General features: G+C 41.1%; 1 protein-coding gene across 4 annotated transcripts in view; it reads right to left on the bottom strand.

The window, feature by feature from the left end:
* Positions 1-20412, bottom strand: part of Pir (pirin (iron-binding nuclear protein)) — a 114995-nt gene extending 94583 nt beyond the window's left edge. For 2 of the 4 annotated variants that reach the window (XM_013507011.1, XM_013507012.1), the window contains exons 1-3: positions 20094-20412; positions 18527-18656; positions 8395-8487 (exon numbers count right to left, since the gene is read on the bottom strand). In XM_013507011.1, the coding sequence (XP_013362465.1) occupies positions 8395-8487; positions 18527-18622 (189 nt within the window). In that variant the 5' untranslated portion in view covers positions 18623-18656; positions 20094-20412. The remainder of the gene's footprint in view (positions 1-8394; positions 8488-18526; positions 18657-20093) is intronic. The other 2 variants (XM_005409167.1, XM_013507013.1) reach the window with 2 other exon arrangements.
* Positions 20413-23802: the final 3390 nt, after the last annotated feature.

The following is a 23802-nucleotide window of genomic DNA, read 5'->3' as shown; positions in this document are numbered from 1 at the left end:
TTTTTTTTGGTTTTTCTCCGGTACCGGGAACCGAACTCACGACCTTGCGCTTGCCAGGCAGGCGCTTTTGCCGCTGAGCTAAATCCCCAGCCCCATGATCTGTGAATGTTGACACAGAGCCGGTTTTAATTCTTGCTCTAAGTGCTGGACTGTGCACGATAGGCTGTTTAGTAGCATACCTGGCCTTTACCCACTAGATGGCAGTAGCATCCCTAGTTGAGACCGTAGAAATGCCTACAGAAATTGCCAAGTGATCTGGGTGGGCAAAATTACCCCAGATGAGAACCACTGACATAGACAGTACTCTACAAAAAACTGAACATTCAGGTTAAAGATGCTTATACAACACAACTGTGTTAACTTGAAAGTTCCAGGATGTAAAATATTAACCATTCATTTACAGCTAGAGATTGGCCTTCGCCTTGAATGCCGTCCTCACTAAAGGCCGAGCATAAAGCTTTGATTCCCTCTCATCCCTCGACACCCACTCTGCCCTTACATACACAGCTTTAAGCCCAACTGGACTACTCACTATCTACTCTGTCCATTCACAGTGCCCTCCACTCTGCCTCCACTGTCCAAACAGTCCAATGTCACCTTCTCCTTAAGGCCTTACTCAATGGCCAAATTTTCCCTGAAATCTTCCAGGCCCTCTGTTTGAACTCACAGCTACTCTCTGTGAATGTGAAGCTTCTTCAACTGTTATTCCTCAATGATTTTCTAATTTTCATTCAACGGAAAGTCCTCTACGTCCACTTTTAAACTCATGTGCAGGCACAGACACACACCTGCATGCACACAGACACAAAATTTATTTATTCATACTGAGCCCAGGGTCTTCTCACTGAGTTATACCCCCAGCCTTTTCATTTATTCATTTTCAATTCTGAGACAGAGTCTCACTAAGGCACTGAATTACCCAGGCTGGGCTTGCACTTTCAGTCCTCTTGCCTCAGCCTCCCAGAGTGCTGGGATTACAGATGTGCACCACCATGCCTGGCTCACAATTTTGATTTCCTTTGACTAGGGAATAGGTTAAGGAAAGGAAAGTTATCCTTTCCATTTGAGGCACTCTTTTAAGCTTGGTGGAACACCTATTGCTTCACCTATCCTTCCTAGAAGTAGCTCCCCCTAAATCATCCTCCATATCACACAATGGCATACATTATTAGCTTTTCTGGTTAGCTGGAATAGAACACAAACCAGAACCATTTTATCCAGAAAGGGCAGACCCACACAGGAGGAAATATATTAGCAATGTTGCCTATTCCCTCTCCTTTGTCACCCAGTAACTTTCCGTGGAAGTAATGATATCTGTTTCTTAAGTGTCCTTTCAGAGATAATCCACATATACCCAAGAACCTGTTGTATCTGTTATGATGCCCTCATTTCTCTTTAAGCACCATCTTCTTGGGTTACTGTATCAAGTGTTGTGTAATGTTATTTTCTTTGCATGAAGGTAGTCTGTGGAAGCAATCATTCATTAAAATAGTCCACTTTCTCCACAATAACACTGATCAAAAAACCACTTTTTGAAAATAAACTTTTTGCTTTTTATACAAACCTTACACTACATGACAATTCTGTAATCAACCTCCATCACTTTCCAAATACAAGGGACAAGCAAAATATAGAGTGAATATTTAAATTTTTTAAAGTTTATTATAGTAAAGATACATTGTCATTATTCCCCCTCAAAATCCTCCCTTTTACTTTGAGCACTTTTCCCATTGTTCTTGCCACTTTCTGAAGCAGTTCTGGAAGTCCTCTTTCATGAGTGTCTTTACAAGGTGTGATTTTAAAAATACAGTGACTGCTGCTGCCAAGTGCTACGCGAGGGAAAGGCAGGCTCAGGTTGCAAAACCGTGACAGTGTATCCTTGTCCACTTTATTCAGACTATGTGGCATTATGAGCTTTCTGGCTCTTCCCCAAAGTCACAATGATGATGAAAGCTAAATGTTTTGAATGGATTCTGGATGTCAAGGTAGCTACAATGACACAACTAAAGAGAACTCAAGAAAGAGGACGTTCAGAACTGTTTTAGAAAGTTGCAAAAATGATAAGTGTGTTCAAAAAATGAAGGAGCCTCTTGAGGGTGATTAATGGCAATCTGTCTTACACTGTGTTAATTTTCTTATTTAAATACGTACCACACTGTTTGACCACAATTTGTGTCAAGGAGATTGTTCTATATTAGGACACACTACTCTGAGTAATTTTGCTTAAGGGCTGTGCAGTAAACCATTGTACGGACGCTGTATTTAAACTACTGGTTCTCAACCACAGGTGATTTTGCCCCTATCCCTTCCCACCCTCAAGACAGTTAAGCATGTTTGGAAACATTTTTATTGTGATAACTGGAGGTAGATGTCATTCACCTCTAGTGGGTTTAGGCCAGTGACACTGTTAAACATCCTACAATGCACAGAACAGCTTTCTCCGCAGGGCAAAGCATTACTCATCCAAAATACCAATAGTTGCCAAGATTTTAAAAAACCCAATTTACACAACCCATGACTAATAGTTCAACTTTTTGCAACATGTCTTTATAAATAATACTGCATAATATTTAATTTTACAGATATATAATAATTTCTGTATATGTAATTTCCAGATATGTAATCATTCCTCTATTACTTTCAATATTTTGTTCCTCTTAAAAAAACGGTACTGGCATAAACATTTGCATGATAAACCTTTGTTCATTCTTTGAGCTGATTTTCAGGAAACAGATTCACAGAAGAAGGATTACTGGATTAAAGAGGAATAACTTCTGTGTCTGAAATGACATGTTCTTACTGCCATCATAAGTAGGATACCTCCCCTATTACATCTGATTATTGCTCTTATGCAGAAATTAGCAGTTGACTTTTACATAGTTATTTTATATCCAGCCATGTATTTAAGGCTTCAGTTGACATTCTTAGCTTCACGGAGCATAGGGGTGTCTTAGACATGGGAGTAGTTTTAGTTTATTTCCTGTGATCTGTTAGTTTCATCCCCAGATCATATGAAATCAATATATGTGCTAAAATCCATGTGCTTCATTGAGGCAACAATTTCAGGACCAGTCCTGCGACCTCCTTCCTCCCTCTTCCAGTCATATCACCAAAACCTCATTCAAATTTATATATATATTTATTCATTAGTATCTCCAAAGCTTCCAGGACTATGTTAAATTGTGACAGTGCTATGGCCAGCCCTGCCTTCTTTCTCACAATAATAGGAATACGGCTGACATCTCAGTGTTAAATATGACCTAAGATGTTCATTGAACAATACAGTCTTTATGATACTGGTGAAGTGTCATTTCCTGGTTTTCCTAGAATGCTTTCTTCTTTGCAAAAAATGGACATTGAATTTAATCAAGCTATTCTTTCAGCCTCAATTCAGCTCTCTTGGCATGGTTTGCTTTTAAAAATGGCCCAGATCGAACTAGTAGAAACAGGTAGTGTGGGCGACAGGCGGTCTGAATATGGTAGTAAATTTTAAGCGTGAATCACTAGGGCCTTCTTTTCCTCTGCAGGATATAGTTCAGGCTTTGCCTGCAAATGCTGCTGGCTACCCACCAGGAATTATGAGTATGGCTTTTATGAAGGGCACACCCTTGGACATAGGGTGGTTTTGTTTTCCTAAGGAAAATCAAAGAACCTGCTGAGGCTTGTAGTGAAAATTTTTAAAAAATCACTTCTCACTCAGCCTACACACGTAATGGACAAGGCCATCCTAAACTGTCCCCGTGATGTAGGTATGATGGTTTACTCCACACAGCTCTTTCATAAAGCAGGAGTGACCGACCATTTCAGTTTACCCAGGACTGAGGGGCACCTGAGGACATGAAGACTTTTGGTGTGAAATCCTGAAAGGCTCAAGGTCATAATTTAAAGGTGATTTTCTTAAGAGCACAAAATATGCTTCTCCCCAGCGTAGGCAAAGGTTTTTTCACCAGCAGTGTGTGAACTATCAGCACCCTTTTTGGAACTAAACTAAACTTTGGCGGGGCTTGCCCATTTTTCAGATTGTTTCTGGTCATTTTAACTGCTCTAAATAAAGTATATCAGGCCTGACTGGGTGTAGGGCAACTGCAAAATTATCCTACCCATAACTTACTGTTCAGGCCTTTTGAAAACAGTCCTTCCCAGAGTCTAAACTCTGGGAAGGACATCCTGAAAGCATGTCTCTTCCCTTTGTCTTGCAACTACCAGCTGCAGGTATACCTTCTGCTATTGGCAGGCAAGTTTCTGACAGAGAATACAGAGCTATCCAAACCTAAGAGTTTAACAATATCCGACATTAACTCAGTAAAATGAGACTCTGGTTCTTACCCATGGAAACCTAGTATTTCTGATTCGGAAAGTCATTTAGACCAATATTTCTCAGATTTTACTGCACATGTTAATCACTAGTCAATGATATTGGAATGCAGATTCTGGTTCAGTAGTTCTGGGGTGAAAGGTGAACATTCCAGTAGATGCTGCTGGTTCATGAGCCACACACTGCAATAATAAGAATCCTGTAGAATAATACTCTCCACATTTCTTTGATCACATAGCACTATAAGATTTTGTAAATTAAGCACGTTTTAAAATTTAGTTATAATTTATACTAAAGTGTTAGTACAGCATAATTTCATGTTTATTTAGAAAAAAAACATGAACTCCAGAACAGCACTATTTCCAGAATCACTGATTCTGATAACACCCCTGTTATGGAAATATGCAGTGAAGCCTGTGGGCATAAGAAACTCATGCTAATGCAAGAAGCATATTGGATCTATTGTTTTGTGTCTATGTGTGTTTAGAAGTATGAAAAAAAATTTTTGCAGTGCTGGGGATTGAACCCAAGGCCTTCACACAAAGCTGTACCCATAGCCTCTTTTTTCGAAGGCAGCATCTTGCTAAGTCCCTAAATTGCCCAGGGTGGGCTTGGACTTGAGATTCCCCTGGCTAAGCCTCCCAAAGGTGCTAGAATTATGGGCATGCACCACTATGCCCAGCTTTAATATTTCTTCTCACTGTGGCATCTCCTATCGCTAAAAAGGGTCCAACTTACTTAACATATAAAAAATTCCTTTCAAGCAGTAAGAATGGCAGCAATAAGAACCAGCCCTGTCCAACTGGAGTGTAGCTTGAAAAAGATGTACTTATAGTGCGTTCACACACTATTGAAAACATAGCATAATAGAAAAAAATAAGCCAAAAATATATCTATGATGAACAAATCTTTTAAAACGAAAAGAAAATCAACCACACCCGGATAAGAGAAACATAAATTAAAACTACCATGAGGCATTCTTTCTCACTTTTCAAAATGGTAAAAATTTAAAATGCAAGTAAATATACTGTGTTGGCGATGTTGAGGGAAACAGGTACCTTCATACATCGCTGTGGTAATGTCGATTGTTATAATCATCATGACAGGTGCTTAATGAGGTCATTATAAATTAATTTTTGAAGAATAATGAGAAAATGCTAGCAGTATAATATTAGGTTAAGAAGACATATATAACACGATACCAGAAAAAAAAAAGTACAGGAAGAAAATACAGCGAAGTATAAGTAAAGCTGCTTGTGGATGGTAACCTAAGAAGTGATACTAATTTGTCCTTTACACTAGTGTAATTAGATAATGCTCTGGAGAAGAGGTGATGAGAGCATACAGGTGGACTTGGCTTTAAACTGAGGTTTTGAAGTTCACATTAAGACACAGTTGAGCCCCTGGCTGATTTACACTCCTAGGGAAAGTGGATACAGTCATTTCTCATGATTCAAGGTAGTTACGTTCTACAGAGTAGTGCTGTGATCACTGAATTAGTGAATATGGAACCGCTGCTCCCAGAGGAATATGGGACCCAAAGGCTGGGCTATAGCTCAGTGGTAGAGCCCTAGGCTTAGTGTGCAAGAGGCAGGCAGGCAAGAAGGGAGGGAGGGAGGGAAAAAGAAAAAGGCAAGTAGAAAGAAGGGAAAGAAAAAGAGGATAGAGAAAGAAATAGAAAAGAAAGAAAAAGAAAGGAGAAACCAAAATGAAAGAGAGGAAGGAAGGAAGGAAGGAAGGAAGGAAGGAAGGAAGGAAGGAAGGAAGGAAGGAAGGAAGGAGAAATACAGCATAAGGTTCCTTCAAACCTCTAATCATATTTTTGTCAACCTGTCTTCTGTGTATTTCTGTTCAGTGACACCTTACGTAATACATACTTTTGATTAATTAACAGTGAACTCAGCCTGAAAGAGAACCAAATTAAAAAGCCCTGCAACTTACACCTGAACAAAGTTTACTGAATATACATATTTTCTCTGTGAGAAAAGGCACATTAACAGCCCTATTGGGCTTAGAAATACTAGATGGCACTACTGTACTATGCTTGGGAGTCCTTTGAAATCATGAAATTGTCAACAAAACAAACACACAAATGTAAGAAATGTGGCACTAAAACTGTGAAAGGACAGTTGGTTATGTTATGATAGCCAAAGCAATAAAGCAGAGCATCGCTTGTTCCAACGGGGATCACAAAAATTGGACAATTAAAATTTTCTTCCACTCTGCAAATGTCCACGAGTTACCAGGAAAACTCCACGGTACTGATTTGGGAGTTACCAGCAAGTTTTCAAAGTAGATGAATTCATAAATACAGAACCCGCAAATAATAAGGATCAACTGTAATCACAGCTAAGGTTCAAGGAAAGTCCTTAATCAAAAAGAAAGGGCCAAACATCAATATTTTGCAGCTGAACTTCGTCAGAGCACTGTTTAAAGTCGAGCACCTCACGATTTATAAAAGCACCCCGCCCAGAAGGCACTTTCCATAATGGAAGTGCAAGCAATAGGATTCATCCTTCAGTTTATTGAATATATTCAGTGTCTTCAGCAATAACCACCTCTGTTCATTATTCAATTTACAGACAGTCCCCATGGGTGACAGGAAGGGAGGCTGAGACAATTCCCAACTCTAATACAACCCAGAGAGAATATGATGAAGGCCACCATAATGGTACAACATACATGCAACTGGTAAAAAAAATTATGCTATGGGGATCAAAGGTGAGAGAAAGTATCCTTTTGGGACTGTCTGGAAAAGTTGACAGAGATAATGATATTTGAAAGAATCTTCAAGAATGAGAAAGATGGTAACCTGGAGCCATGGAAAGACATGTTCTGTGAGTCATGAGGGAACCAGCTCAGGTGTAGGGAAGGTAGAGTGTCTGCCGATGTGTTAACTGGAAGACAAATGGCTAAACGGAAAAGGAAGACAGGTCCAGCCACCCTAATCCTGTTTCTAGAAACTTCTTGGTTTATTCGACCTTCACGCTGTGGTGGTTAACCCTTTCCCCGTCCATGGCTCCCCTCCTTGACTAGACTACATACAAAGACAAGCAGGGATCACGCTTCCTTCTTTAATCTCACACCCTCACTCCTTCCAACACTCTCGACACACAACACACATCCAGTACGAAAGGTCACCCTACACCAATGCCTGTGTCTCGCCCACCTTCAGTAAATATTTACCCACCCACTATTGGCTTTACAAACACACTAAGCCTTTAACAGGCCTGGACTGTTTACTGAGAATACAGGCTGTTCTCATGGAACAAATGGTTAAACGTTATAACAGGAAGTAACTGTGGAGAAGAGAATCACTGAAAGTGCCACAATCTTATATGACACATTTTATTTCCATATTTAACTAAAACTAAACATTAAGTATTTAGCAGAATCTCCACATTTGGCAATTAAACTTGTAAATGCATAAGTATGTATTTAAAAATTCTCATGTTTAGGTTCTATTGTATTTTTGTCCCTTGACTCTATAATTTCTTGGAATTTACCATAAATATTTGTTGAGTTCTTGGATTGTCTTTTGAGGTTTATACTATTACACAGGCTTAAACATTTCTGAATATTCTTGCAGAGAAACAATTTTCTATATAAAATATTTGTTTCTTTGATCCCTAGTAAATTATTTTAATTATAAAAATATTTTAAGAAGCCAATTCCTCTCTTTATTAACTGCTCAAATTGGAATGTCTCCAGTGGCAGAAATTCAAAGACTATTAAAAAGAGTAAATATTTAAATTTGAGTGTACTTCAGGTAAAACCGGTATTACAATTCTATAGCAGACAGTCTGTAGCTAGAAATGAACATATTAATTTCAGCCTATTATTTATTCATTGCTTCTAAAATTGAATTTTGTATTAGAGTTAAGAATCAAGTTTTCCTAAGCGTGGTGGCACAGGCTTCTAATCCCAGCCCTTGGGAGCCTGAGGCAGGAGGGTCGCTGAAGTTTGAGGTTAGCCTGGGCTACACAGTGCATTCAAGGCTAGTCTGAACTACATGGTGAGACTCTGTCTCAAAAAAAAATACAAGTTTTAAAATATACACTTCAAATTATTACACTTACTGTTTCAAAACCTCGATGTGGATGATCAGGAAATCCTCCTGGTCTACCTCCTTTGAATTCATCAAACAGTAAAAATGGATCCAGATTTTTTAACTAAAATAAAAATAACATTCAGCTGTTAGACATGCCTTGTGAGCCACGCTAGAGGGCTATATTCATGAACAAATCTAGAAAAACTCATTGAAAACTCCATAATCAGTGAGGAAAGTTTTGCAATGAAAATTGCTTTAAGAAAGAACCCCTTATATGTGCACATATGAAGATTCACTGTTTATATTAGAGTTGACATTATATGAGAAGAGCCTAGAGTGGACAAACATTCCATGATCATCTAAGATATAAATAATCAAATACAAACACGATCAGTCTGTACCCTGAATGGATTCATAGTAGCATGGCGGAACAGACCAGAAAATTGATTCTTGCAGTGTGAGCCTAAGTGTCAGGAGGAGGACAACATTACACATATGAGAATGGGTGGGATCCTGGGAGGTGCTCCTAGGGAGGTGGCATTTGAGCTGGGTCTTCAAGTACACGTAGGGAAGAAAAGGAAAAGGAAGGGGTATTTCAGGGAGAACAGCAGCAAGACAGCGTTGCAGGCTTGAAGAAGTGCAAGGGAACTACTCTACTGGGGGAAAAGAGGCGCCTGGAATTGTGATGAAAGACGGGCAGAGGGACAGAGGGCAAATCTTAGACATTTGTATCTTATCCTGAAGGTGATGGGTTTTAATCAGGGGTTGAAATAATCAGATTTTGGAAGATCACTCTATGCAAATAGAAGGATACCAAGAGATGGGAGGATAGGGGAGGGAGGGAGGGGAAGGAGATGAAGAAAGAATTAAGATTAAGTGTCATGTGCATGGACCACCTTCCCGTGAGGAATGTAATCATTATGTGTTGCAAACATGTATTAATAAAAGCAAAAAATAAAAACAAAACAAAAGACCATTCTATGAAAGATAATTTGGTAAGGCAGGAGAAGCATATTTACAAATTCATTTCAATAGTCTGATAAGAAGAATGAAGATATGTCATGTACAGGTGCAAATTCCCTATAATGAATGTGATCATTATGTGTATCTGAACTGTGCCAATTAAATTAATTTTTCAAACAGCAACTACGGCAATGGCAGTAGTAATGGGGAGTGGGTGAGTGCCTGGGTAGATACATATGCGGGAAAAAGAATGAGCACTCGATGACCCCCAAACTTCTAGCTGTGACGCCTGGGAAGATGGTAGGGCCACCCAGCAGCTGAAGGAATATAGAAGAAGCAAAATAAAAGACAGATAATAAGAAGTAGGGACTTGATTTTTTCCAATGGGAAGGGGAATCAAGAGATGTAGGGAAGGGAGGGAAATGGGTGGAAAAAGAATTGAGGTGTGTTTTGTACATGGACCAACTCCACACCAAGAATGTGATCATTACGTACTGCAAACATAGACTAATAAAAAATAAAAAGTGGGGGGTGAGAAGTAGTAGCCTTGAAATAACCATGGTAATTTAATTTTATGTCATACTAAATTTGAAATTTCTACATAAATGTTATGTATATAAATGGAAATACTAATATCTGTGTACATTACATTGTACAAAGGCTAGGTCACAGGACACAAGCCTCAAGCTCAAAAGAGAAGTACAAATAGATACGCTGTCCTCAGCATAGCTTCATGATTACCTTGGTTATTCCTTTTTTTTTTTTTTTTTTTTTGTCGTTTTTGAGAAAGGGTCTCACTATGCAGTTCAGGCTGGCCTTGAGCTCACTTTATAACCCAGGCTAATCTCGAACTCGCAACAATCCTCCTGCCTCAGCCTCCCGAGTGCTGGGATTACAGGCATGCACTACCACACCCGGCTTACCTTGGTTATTCTTGACCATTTGTTAAACAAAAGAAATTTTAGAAAATTTATCAAATCCTATGACTAAAGATGATGGACTGTTTATTGGAATTGATTAGAACCCCTGGATCAATTTGGGAAGAATCGACATTTATATAATATTGAGTTTTCCTGTTTATAAATACAATTGTCTCCTTTTATGAAAAAAAAAAACTTTTAAAGTGTCCCTCAATAAGGACATATAATTTTCTTCATAGAGGTTTTGCATATATGTTTTTACCTTTTTCTAGCTAACATATTTAATATTATTATAAACAGCATTTTAAATTGTATTCTGAACAGTTTGCTCCTGGGGATTAAAAATACAAATAGAAAGGCGATTTTGAACGCTGCTAGGCTCTCATTCATTTTAATACTTCAGCTGTAGCTTCTTTGGGGTTTTCTTTATAAGATACTCATATCACCAGTGTATTTATTAACAAGCTTTTCCCCCAGCTGGGACTGGTGGCTTGTGCTTGTACTATGAGCACTAGGGAGGCTGAGGCACAAGGAGACCCAGTTCAAGACCAGCCTGGGCTACATAGAGAGTTAAAGGCCAATCTGGACTACATAATAAGACCCTGTCTCAATCGATCCCCTCCTAAAAGAAGCTTTTCCATAACAGTTCACACAATTTTTTTGCTTGTATTAGATTACAGCTGTGACAGCTGCAATTCTTCTGTTTTGCTGGCCTCTACTAGCCTCTATGTATCTTCTCATTCATGGACTCAGGCTAGAACAGTGGCCAATATGAAGGACAAGCACGGTCAAGCCCAAAGTCAGGAGGACAGCACCACAATCCTGTCCATGGGAGTCATGGGTAATGCAGTAAAAATGGACGGGAAAGCATCAGCCAATCACAAGGACTTTTTCTGCATCAAGTGCAATATTTATATAGTTTCTCTTTTTGAACTTTTTCATGTGTGATACTGGGGACTGAACCCATTATGTCTTAAAAATATATATTATATATATAATTTATGTATGGTATTTAAATAATTTAAATATATAATATATCATATATGTCATATATAAACAATATATAAATATGTGGTATATAAATAATATATGTAAATACATATATTGGAGCCAAGTCCTCACTAAATTAGTAAATTGCAAAGGTTGGGCTCAAGTTTGCAATCCTCCTAGCTCAGCCTCTCAGAGTGCTGGGATTACAGGCCTGCACTACCACGCCCACCTTCCTTTAAACTCGTCATGTTAGTAAATTACATGCAAAGATTTTCTAACATTGAACCAAATTTGCTCTCTTCAGATGGTCCAAACTTGGTCATGAAATACCTCCGTTTATTTAGTTGGATAATATTTTATTTGTAATTCCTGGAAAATATTTATAAATGTGGTATAATTATCTTTTCACTGTTGGCATCACCTGGCCCTGGCAGCATAGCTATTTCACCTTCAGAAAGTGACTGAGGACCACGTCTTCCAGTTTCATTCCCTGCAGAATTTATTACTGCAATTTTCTAAACCTTAAATATTTGGCAAGTATTATCTGTAAAATCATCTGGACCTGTTGTCTTTGAGAAAGACTTTTAAAAGATGGAATCAATTAGTCTTATGGCAATGAAACTATTTAGATTTTCCATTTCTTTTTCTTTGTTCAATATTTTTAGATTCTAAGAGATCTCTAACTTCTTATCAGCTAAGCTAATTGATCTTTTTATAGTTTGTTATTTCAGGATATCTTCTCTTTCATATTGCTAGAAATAAAAGTACAAATTTCTTTCTTTTTTCTGTTTTTATTTTTCTGTTTTCACTTTCTATGAAAAACATACATGCAAATATATACATTATATGTGTGTATGTGTGTGTGCATATATGTATAGTACTTTTGTACTTTTATTTCTAGCAATATGAAAAAGTAGGTATCGTGAAATAACAAACTTTTAAAAAATCAATTAGCTGAGCTGATAAGTACAAAAGTATATATATATATATATGCATGTAAATGTAAATTCACCGCTTTACTTCAAGATTTTTAGCCTACAAAGTTCCACCATCTTTACTTTAAAATGTGGAGTATGAGCCACACAAAGTGGGCCTACTTTGTAACTCACCACTCGCTAGTTTGTCATCCCGTCCAACATGCAATTGAAAGTCAATTCAAATATGTATTGAAACCTCTCAAAAATACCGAAGAGACTTAAAGAGATGTTTACAATTCTCCTTACCCCCCTTTCTGTGTATTTATCTCCAAAATTTCCTTCTTCTTCCGCTCTAAGTTTTTAAATCTCTTTAAATTATCTGAACACAGTCTTTTCTCCTCTTCTTCTCTCACAGCCTAGATTTATCTTTTCTCCTCTATCAGTAAGGTGGAGCCTACAGCCCTTTCCAGGGAATACCGACCATGCAGACTTTGGACCTAGGCAATCTGTCCTGTCACTTATTACTCCATTCCAACTCAGTGAAAGCCTAGGACTTTTCCTATGCTTTCCCCAGCTGGGGTTGGTAGGAAGAGAGGTTGAGGATCCTCATATCTCACTGTCACTTTTCTCTTCTCACAGACAATATGTACTTGGAAAGATTGTAAGGATTGGAAAGAAAAAATGTATCTGTTGCTCTGCACTGGTCCTATAAATCTCTGAGCCATCATTTCCTTGGTGCAAAACAAAAGGTTTGGAGCCCTAAAATACATTTCCTCTTCCACACCGTGGCTCTTTGGTATTAAAATGTGGGAAAGAAATATTGTTTCTTGACATCAGCCTCATAAGAACAAAGATGAAATATTTGCTCATGACCTACCTACCTCCCAAAGGCCTCATCACCGCTAATGTTAGGATCTCAACACATGAATTTGGGGAAGGGACAAACACATATCGGCACCTTCGTGTTGATTGCACATTCCATCCCGCTAGCCACCAATGCATGGCATATGGACTGTATGGACACACAGAAAGAAATGCAAGACAGGGAAGAGACTACAGAAGCCAGGGGGCCAACTGAGGGAAGAGTCAGAGGGATGAACTGTTTAACTGGGCAGAATATAGGAGATGTGTAAGAGATACCCTTCCTCTAATAGCAAGAATGTCTTACATTTGACTGTTGTACTAAAGTGTTACTTACAGGAACGTGAATAAGTCCTCGCCAAAGCTCGTAATCTTCTCTAAACATTTAGCAGATTCAGCAATACTTTACGTAAACATGTGTTATCTGTATGCAAGATCAGATTTAAACTGAGATCCTTGATTTCTTAAAATGTTTTAACTAAGTCTCCAACTCAATCACATTTTCTTTCTCTACATATTAAACCGATCTTTTACTTTTTCCTTTGCTTCAAACACGTCCAAATCCTTCAGCTGCCAAATGAGTAGCAGGTCACAAGTTATTTACTTTGATCTCTTGAGAAGGCCAATCCAACTGATGGCCACCACCCCTCAGGCATGTGGCACGCCCATGATAAAGCTCCAGCAGCCTGGTCTATTATTTAAATCAGGAATAATTGGAAGTCCCTAACTAGAATGGCAGTTCCTTGGGGACAGGACTCACACTGTGTTTTTTTATGATGCTCTGTTGAATCTAGACTAATTCATTCTGTGTACAAAAGGTATCCCACAAACATCCTGGGAGGTACTCGCGTTAGATTCTCTAGCCTCTCTTTAGCTAGATGAGATCCTGTGATTAAATATGGTTATAAGGAGAAGCTATAGGATGGGACTTTTAGGATAATTTCTTTACAAAAGGAAGGTGGATAGCTAATGTGTTTCCTTTCGTCTTTCTCTTGTTCCTCCTTTCTGTGCCAGAGGACACATGGTTGCTATTGCCTCAATAGCCGTCATTGACCTAGGTGATGCACTGGGAATGTAGGGAGAATTATGACTTAAAACAGCATGAACATGGACCTTTGCTAAGAGCAGAGCCTTCAAGCCCTCTGCACTGCCTGTTTTGGGGCTTTACAGAAGACAAACAAACACTTATGTTGTCCCTTGGTTTGGGAGGTTGCTTTCCGTTACACACAGCCGAACCTAATCCTAACTGACATAAAGGCAATAATACCTGTGGAAGCTGCCTATATCAAGACAATATGGCAGTAAAAGAGACAGTCCCTTCAAGGTAGAGTCCACTAGCTCAGACTACCTCTTCGGCTTACTTTCCCTCTAAACTGAGCCCTGAGAGTAAAAATGATAAGGTAGCAGGAATTGCCAGCACATATCCCAACTGAGATAGAGATCCTACTGAGATAGAGATTCAAGATAGGCTTTGAACTGTCTTGAGCTGTGATTCCAGACCAGTGATGGCGAACCCGTTAGAGCTTTCAAATGATACAAACAACCTGCTGCAGCATGCGTGCCACAGGTTTGCCACCGCTGCCCAGACCATCTACCTTGACCCAATATCCGGAGACCTTGATACTGGAGAACACTGTCTATAGGGGTTACAACAGTGAAGACCAAGATTAGTCAGGGCAATTGGATGACATAAGAAATCATTTTAATTTCTAAGTGTTAATACGACTGTACTTGTACATCTATTTTTAAATTTTCTTATTTTTTAGAGATAGACTGATATTTATAAATGAAATGATGGCTAGGATTCTCTTCAAAATACTTTAATGGGAGAAATGGATGAGGATAGTGATGAAACAAGAGGCCTTGTGAACTGATCATTGCCAATGCCAGGAACATGGACAGTCATGATATTACTTTCTCTACTTTACTTGAAAATTATTCATTTAAATCAAAGACAAATAAGAGCAGCCCAAAAGTGCATTCCACTCACTGAGAAGTGTCTGGGAGAAGGAGGAGTGGGGCAGTGACAAGTGCGTGCAGCTGAGTAGGGGGTTTTGGTCCTGTGGGAAGCCCAGAGGAACCAAGCACTAACACTAAGGTACCCGGCCATTGAAAGTCTGGTCTGGCTGGCTTGCCCATGTACAACTGTACTGCAAGGTGTGAACCACTTCCAACCCATCTCTTCTTTATTGTAGATCATACAAAGGTTCAGTGAAAGCACTGTAAATTCCTCTTCCATCTCCACATTTGCAAAGTTAGGGAGAATATCATTTGTCACTGCCAACACTGAGCACTGTTGTAAATTCTATGTGTTAAAATGGCCTTGGGTCTGAAGTTTAGGAAGTATTTCTTCAGGGACATAAACCTTGGTGCAGAGTTTCAAAAGTAACCTCACTGACGTTGGACAAATGCCTTCATTTGTGGGAAAACCTTGTCTCCTATGTTAAATGAAAAAACCAAAACACAAAATTGTTTATGTTACATAATCCCCATGATGTAAAATATACAGTGATATGGAAACCACAGCAAATACTCTCTGTCTTAATTGCCAAGCTGAGGAGATGAGGAATTATTCCTATCCATGTAGTTTTCCTTAGGGTGGAGGCAGACCTGGGATACAGGAGACCGGAATTAGAATATGACCATTTCTTAAAGCCTAGATTTTCAGCTCAAGAGTCTTATCTAGGACCATGGGACAGAATTCAAGGATGTTGAAAACTTGGATTATAAAAAAATTTTACATCTTGCTGGGCATGGTGGCTCACGTTTGTAATCCCAGCACTCAGGAGGCTGAGGCAGGAAGATCACCGTGAGTTTGAGGCCAGCGTGGGCTACACAGTGAGTTCAAGGTCAGCCTGAACTACACAGCGAGACCCTGTTTCAAAAAAAATACATTTTTATTTTATTATCCTCTGAAGAAAGTTTTCTGAACCCTTTATTGTGGTAAAATATACATAAAATAAAATTTAGTATTGTAATCATTTAAAGTATACAGTTTGCAGCATTAAGTATGCACGTTGTTATACAACCATCTCCATTACCAGACCAAAATTTAATATTTTATTTAATTGCGAATGTACTTAATGAACTGCAGTAAATTACCAGTACCTGTGACTCTGACACCAACAGAATGCAGAGTATTTTTTCCTCACATTACAGTTGTGAGTAAGTATATTGAAGTATCCTTCATGCTCCTCCCAGCTTTGAAATTAGACTGATGTTAGAACTGCCACCAAATCTTGTTATTTAACATAAAGTTACTAGATTACACAATTATTTAACAATCTTTTAGCCATATTGTAGTATAAAAGTTGTCCTTGGTTATCCTGTGCATTTTACATATTTAATAACACCATTTTGTGAAGAATTGATAGGTTTCAGCAGACTGCCTACAGGGTTCACAGGACAAAAAAATGAAGAAACCCGCGGTGGATATGCTCCTGGCTGATGGACTAATTAGAGTGTTAGCTCCCCTCAACACACAAGAATGGTTCACTGACAGATGTCTTTGGAGTCTTAGAATTCTTTCCACTTGTTCTGCTCATGGTGGAGCCTAGGAGAATATGACACCACCTCCATCTGCCCCTGTGCATTTCCCCATTAGTATAAACCTGTTTGTTTGCATCCCTTTGGTGGACCTAAGTATTTGGTGGACCAACAATATTTGGTGGACCTAAGAAGGTATTTGTGAGTAATTGGGAAGTGAATGTTGGAAAGAGACAGGCAAAGGCACAGCCAAGGAAGCCTTATAGGGCTAAAGGAGAGCTGGGCTGGTTCATCCCTACCTTCTAGGCCAGTCAACATCATGCTCGGGGAAAGAAGCCAGGCACAGAAAAACAAAGCCTGCATGATCTTGCTCCTATGTGGAATGTAAACAAGTAGACACGGGAAGAATGGTGAGCACCAGCGGCTGGAATGGGCACAAAATTTCAGTCAGGCATGTGGAGTAAGACTGAGAGATCTACCACACAACATGGCGACTTTAGCTCATGACAATGTATTCTACAGCTCACAATTGCTAAGACTGTAGATTTTAAGGGTTCTCACAGTGCTAAAAGATTATTATGTGAGATAATGCACATGTTAATTAATTTGCCCTGGTCATTCTATAGTATATACATAAACCAAAGTATATTATACACCATAAATCTATACACTTTTTGTCAAATCAAAAAATAGGTTTTAAAAAACCAAATCCATCAACAAGGTAGAGAAAGACTCATTGAGAGAAACTAGGAGTTTTTTAAAATGCTATGAACATGCCTCAAATATACTTTTTATTAAAAAGTAGAGAAAGTAACCCTTGTGTAACGAGTGGTATAAAGCTTAGGTCTAGCAACTAAGTAGTATGAAAATATCTGAGTGAGGTTTAAGAGAACTGGCAAACCCCTTACTTTTCAAACTGGAATCCATTGCCTAACGTATTTTTTCTCTTATTAAAAACATTGGAATTTGGTATGGCACTGGGGACTATATCCATTGGCCACGATCTCTATTTGATGCTTTTCTGTACATATAAGAAATTTTCCCCATGCATTCCAAGTTCCATTCAAATGAAAAGATTCCCTACTCTTAATAAACATCTACCTAACCAACGGTCACATTCTCTGAGTCACCATCAATACCTGCCCCTCACAAGGCATCTACAAAGGTGCATGGCAGCAGTCTCTCTGTGAATCCAAATCCCTGACGTGTGACTGGCCAGGAAGGGATCCCCGACTCCTGCGATGTTGTTACGGTTTATAGCTAGATATCCCCCGAGAGCCTCTAGTGCTCATAGGTCAGGCTTTTGGAAGGTTCTTGAACCACAGGGGCTTATAGCAGACATGCTGTTGGGAGATGGGATCTGGTGAGAAGAAGTGAGTCACTGGGGGCGTGGCCTAGAAGCGTTATCTCCCTGCCTGGCTCCTCCCTCACAGTCTGCTTCCTGGCCACCATGACTAGAGCAGCTCTCCTCCACCAGGCCCCACTTTGCCCTGCCAATTCTTGCCTTGGAGCCAGCCCACCATGGACTCAGTACATGAGCCAAAATAAACCTCTCCTTTAAATTGTGGGATGTCAGGTACTTTGTCACCATGGGCAAGAAAGTAGCTAAAGCACAAGCCAACCAGATTTTCTCTTAGGAATTTGGAACTGAAAAGTGGTGTTACTCCCTGGTGATTTGAACAGCAGGCATATAAACTGGGGGACTGTGGGGGACACATGTTTGGTGTAGTGCATGCTGAGGCAGGTAGCCAGTCAGCCCAGAGCAGGGCATGGGTGTCCAGTGAGAAGCAGAGACTTCCAGGAGCTCAGGGCCACCTGCTGCCGAGAGCCTGTATCCACATTCCACAAATCTCCTTTGGGCCGGGACCAGTCTGCATGGGACCCAACCATGGAGCTTAATCTGCACCAATGTCACCCCAGAGGGCAACTCATGACCACTGTGGCCCTCTCTTCCCAAATCATCCTCAGTATCCTACTGATCACTTCTGAGAGCAAACGAGGAGTGACTGCCCAACCAGCATACCTCGGGTCTGCCGATGCTTCTGCGGACCCGTGCTCCAACCCCTTCCGACTGCTCCCGGCTGAGCACCGAGAGAGTAACCTTCTTCGAGGAGCCCATGTCGAGGTCTGTAAGAGAGTCTTCTGATGCTGAGCTGTAGAGGAGGAAGAGCAGTTGGAGGAACAACAAAACAGAACTCATAAGGAAGAGCCATCCGAAGACCACAAAATAAAGGATATTAGAGTTAGATTTGTTCAGTATAGTAACAGCTCGAATTATTGGGTACTTGTTATGGACAGGCCTGGATTAAGTGCTTAAAACAACAATGATGATGGTGAACATGTACACTCATACTCCCAGAGCCTCGTACTCCACTAACTATTTACAATTACCTTACATAATCCTACTGGCGTCTTGAACAAGGGTTAGCAGTAGCAGCTCTCTTGGGCACTTACTAAGTACCTCTAATGAGGCTTCGTCTGCTTTGCCTCATTGGACCTTCCCCAGTGCCACCCCATAAGGCAGGGTGACAGACTGGAGGGAGGGTTTGTGTGACAACATAGGGAACACAACAAACCACACAGTCTGTGACTGTCACCAGAACATGCTAAAGATCTTGGCACTGAAAGGAATTTTCAAGACCCATCTATCCCACAAGTTCAGGGCCAACACTTTAGGCAAGAAATCTTTGAGTTTTCTTGTGAGATTTTCTAAAGCGAGGCAACTCACAGATGTGCTGCCTTTGGCAATGCATCCGTACCTCAGGACCTGCCTGGACCCAGGGTTGCACATGCAGAAATGCTTCCTCTGCGAAGGGTCTAAATTCTCCCCAGTGGATTATCACAACACAGATATAACGGACTGATGTCCACTTCAAGTGCTTGCAGACAGTAACCCCAACTCCTCCGATCATTTCCGCAAGGGAAATATAACCAGTGCCTTCACAGACTCCTACTGAAACCAGAAGTGCTTTGGCAAGAAGTGGATTCTAGAGCCAAACGTCCAGGGACTGCATCCCGGCTTCAGCACATATCAACCAGTCCTCTGACTTGGGACCCTCTGTGCCTCGGTTTCCCCATGTGTAACTGGGAGTACAAAGTGCCTACCTCAAAGGGGTGCAGCTAGTGCTATGAGAATATTAGCTGCTGTTATTCAGAGAGTATCCACCTAGCAATAATACTCTGCAGTCAGCCAAGGCCTGTCCTAAAACGTATCCTCTCAGAATGGATAATGATCAATTTAAATTTATTGGGTAATGGAACATGCGGCAGAGAAGTGTGTAGTACCGACCTGTCACCATCCACACACAAGCAGCTAGGAAGTATTTTTACCCCCAGCAAGACTATTCTGGGTCCTTCCAGACTCCCACAACTAAGTTCTAAGCATATGAACAACTGATCGGGTATTTATCAGACTTCTGTGCTGCAGAAGTAAAAGCCACCTACCACTTTCACCAAACCTCAGCGGAATTTAAGCATCTCTTGCCATCTCCCCTACGATTCTGCAGCGGGCTGGGGGAAGGCAGGACCTTGCAAACTGATCGCCAGCATCACCCACCCAGCCCGCCCCGACGCGGGCCCCGGGCACTCACGCTGCGGTGGCTGCGGCCTAGAAGAGGGCTGCGGTGGCACCTGGCGCCTCTGCAGCGGCAGGGGTGCAGGGAGTAGGCTCCGAGCGCGGGGAGAGCCGGTTTGGAGGGCGCGGGTGCCTCACCGTGACTCAGCACTTCTCTGCGCCCGGCCTCAGGGAAGCGGGAGTCCCTGCGTCTTGGGGGAGGGGAAGAGGGGCATTGGGCAGAGGCGACACCCTATTTACCCTTGGCACCGATCCTCTGGCCACGCTCCGCACCTCTCCCTGATCAGCCCTGCTGCCCCCTCAGCCTGTCGCTCCTCCCGCGCTGCGTAAAGGAGATGCGCTCCCCGGCCACTAGGGGGCGCGCTGAGCCCCGAAAAGGGTGCAGGGGCCAGGCAGGTTGTCTGACTATAATCGCCTCCCAGTTCAACTTTGCCGGTAACCAGTCTAACTGGAGTCTACTTGTCGCTCATCCCGCTGAGCCGGGTTGCACGATTCCAATGCTTATTGCACTCTTTGCAGGCATCACTTGATGTGACCTTAGGCAGGTGGTTCAGCCTCTCTGGGCCTCTGATTCCTCCTGGGTGAAATGAGGATGGCAAGGAACATAAGGCAGTACCAACCTCGTAGGGCCGCAGTGAGAGTTAGATGAACCGCATCCTGGGCACTGCACAGCTGTGCCCTGCACAAGTAAGTCTTTCTGCTGTCGTGGAGTCGGGGATGAGACTGAGGCAAGAGCCAAGACGTTTCTGTTTCTGCTGAAAGAGAAGGCATACAGACTGTAGTGGGGAGACAGTTGGCCAAGAGCTTGGCTGTTACCTGGGTGACACATGCTGGTAATTCCAGCACTTTAGAAGGCTACAGCTGGAAGGTCACAAGTTCGAGTCCTGCCTGGGCAACTTAGGAAAACCTTATCTCAAAAATCAAAAGCCTGGGGATGTATGTAGCTCAGTGTGAAGGCCCTGGGTTCCATCCCCAGTGCCAAAAATAAACAAATGAGCTGGGTCAATGATGGGATACCATGACGGGGAACTGGAGACTTGGCCCTGGGAGATAAGGTGTCGGGCCGATGTGAGGCGACCTGGTTTAGTGCTGGGCTTATGAATTAGAGGTGCAGACAGGGCTGTGCCGCTTGTGCTGTAAACACCCGAAGGGGCCCGCTTTGGAGTAAGGAAGAAAAGTGGTGCATCTAAAACAAGGTGGGCAAACTGCATCTTTAAGGACCAGAAAGTAAATATTTTTGATTTTGCAGGTTACAGAGATTTTCTGTGGGGACCTGCTCCAGTTTACCTTTGCAGCAAGAAAGCAGACATAAATAAATGGATGCAATTATATTTCAATAAATCTGTCATCATGGACACTGAAGTCCAAATTCATAGGAGTCATATAATTTTGAATTTGTATAATTTTCGCTTGTCACAAAATGCTATTCTTTCAATCTTTTTATTTCAATCACTTAAAACTGTAAAAACCATTCTTGGCACTCAGACTGTACAAAAATGGGGAATGGGTTGCATGTCCTTTTGATTCAGGCTCAGTTTATAGGATCTTGTTCTAAAAAAAAAATAAATTAGTAGAGGAACAAAGACTTTTCCTTGGATTCCCTATATACAACTGGGGCTCAGACTCCCCACCTGACTTAGGTGATGCAAGGCTAAATGAGATAATATATGTCAACATTAAAAGTGCCAAAGAAGGTGCTGGCAATATGACTCAGTGGTACAGTTCTTGCCTTCCACACATAAGGCCCTGGGTTCAATCCCCAGCACCACCACCAAATAATAATAATAATAAATGAATAAATAAATAATAAACAAAAGTACCATGGAATAATAAAGTATTATTGCTTAACACAATATAATTGCTTATGCAACCGCCTTCAAGTAAACCAGAAGTATGAACACTGTCCAGCACCTTGCAGTCCTTAGAAGAAGATTTCCTAGCAGAAAACTCAACATTCAGTCAATTGCCTGAGCCATAATCGCAGGCTCTCCCCTCTTGCTCTTTCACCTTGAAACACTGTGGATCCTGATTCCTAATATCTCTCAATACACCCAGTCTTTCCCATTCTGTCCATCTTTTCCAATAGCAGCTCCACTCTTCCCTCCTCCAAGCTTGCCGTTGGCCTATCCATTCTCTAGAGTGTAGGCAAATGGAGTAACAATTGCCTAAAATCTTTAGTGCGTTTTTATTACTCTCCATAGAAAGTTCTGTGATATGTTTGAACTGGCCTCATCCTAAATAGCTTGCTTAACAAATACCTTGCTGAACACACACACACACACAAACACAGGCACGCCCCATCCCTTCCCACCATGCAGAACTTTAAGGCTCTGAATTGTGCTTGCTCCTTGTGATTGGTTTGCTGTGCCTTTGCCTGGAATTTTCTTTCTTTCTCTTGGATCTGGACTACCCCTATTCATCTTTCAGCTCTTAGCTTCTATGGCTCCCCCACCCCTCTTGGAAGCCTTCTATAGCTCTTCCCCGAAGTCTAAAGGAGCCATTTGACCTGACAATCTCCACAGCTACACATTTTTTCCCAGAGCCATTGTTTATCATCTTCTGGAAGATTCTATTTTCCTATCATGGTGCAAATAGTATCTCCCAGCTCACAAGCTCTTGTTCTACAATGTGACCTTCACATCTCATCAAAAGTGGAATTTGTTTCTTTTCCTCTTGAGTCTAGGAAGAGCTTGTGGCTGCTTTGAGTACTGCAATGTGGCGGTGACACGATGCCAGTTCCCGCTGTGGCTCTGAAATAGCCTGGCAGCTTCCACTTCCTGCTTTGTGGAAGCCAGCTGCCCTGTAAGAGCAATAACACTGAGATGACCTTTCTGGAAGGAGCCCATGCAACATGAAGGAGAAGCCCTGGAAGACACATCATAGGGAAAAAGAGAGGCCAGTGACACTGAGGCACATGACAGAGAAGTTATCTTGGAAAGCGATCTTCCCACCCACAGCTGCTCCAGCCCACGCCATAGGGATCAGACAAGACACCCAGCCTTGTCCTTCCCAACTCCCTGACCCGCAAAACCGAGAGCAACCAAAGGCATAAGCCACACAGTTTCTGGGTATCTTATTTTGCAATAATAGATACTGGAAAACACACTTTTATGTGAGAGGAGCAAAGAGATAAGTTTTCAAACCTCTCCAGACTAATGATAAACTTAAAAAATATTTATCCTTTCAGAAAATGGGTATGTCCATTTAAATTATTACTCGGGCAACTGGCCTCCAAGCAAGATAAACAACTGTTGAAGTAGACTTTAGAAATTAAATGTTGCAACCCATTGGCCACTGTGGTAACACCTGGAGCACAGATACTTTGAAAGGCTACTTTGTTACAACTAGCATTTACAAAGACAACTTTACAGTAAAAGAAAACAAGAAAGAATAGTTTAGCTTGTCATTTCCCCCCACCCCCGCTACATCATATTTGCAGTATTCTTGGGGAATCTTCAATTCCAGCAGCTATCAGAGCGTTCTCCGGGTCTCAAAATCCCCTCCACTCTGCAGCCATCACAGAAGTGAGAGCTTCAAGTCCTTGTGTCTTTCAGAAGTTGGTTACCGATAGAAGCTAAGTTCAAGGGTATATGTGCACCCATGTTTATAACAGCACAATTTGTAATAGCTAAATCGTGGAAGCAACCCAAGTGTCCATCCACTGAGGACTGGATAAAAAAAATTGTGGCATTTTTATACAATGGAATATTACTCAGCTATAAAGA

The sequence above is a fragment of the Chinchilla lanigera genome, unplaced genomic scaffold (assembly GCF_000276665.1).
Source record: "Chinchilla lanigera isolate Chin_1 unplaced genomic scaffold, ChiLan1.0 scaffold00118, whole genome shotgun sequence".
NCBI classification, from domain to species: Eukaryota; Metazoa; Chordata; class Mammalia; order Rodentia; family Chinchillidae; genus Chinchilla; species Chinchilla lanigera.
The sequence above is the reverse complement of the archived record's forward strand: the minus strand, read 5'-3'. Positions and strand labels throughout refer to the sequence as shown.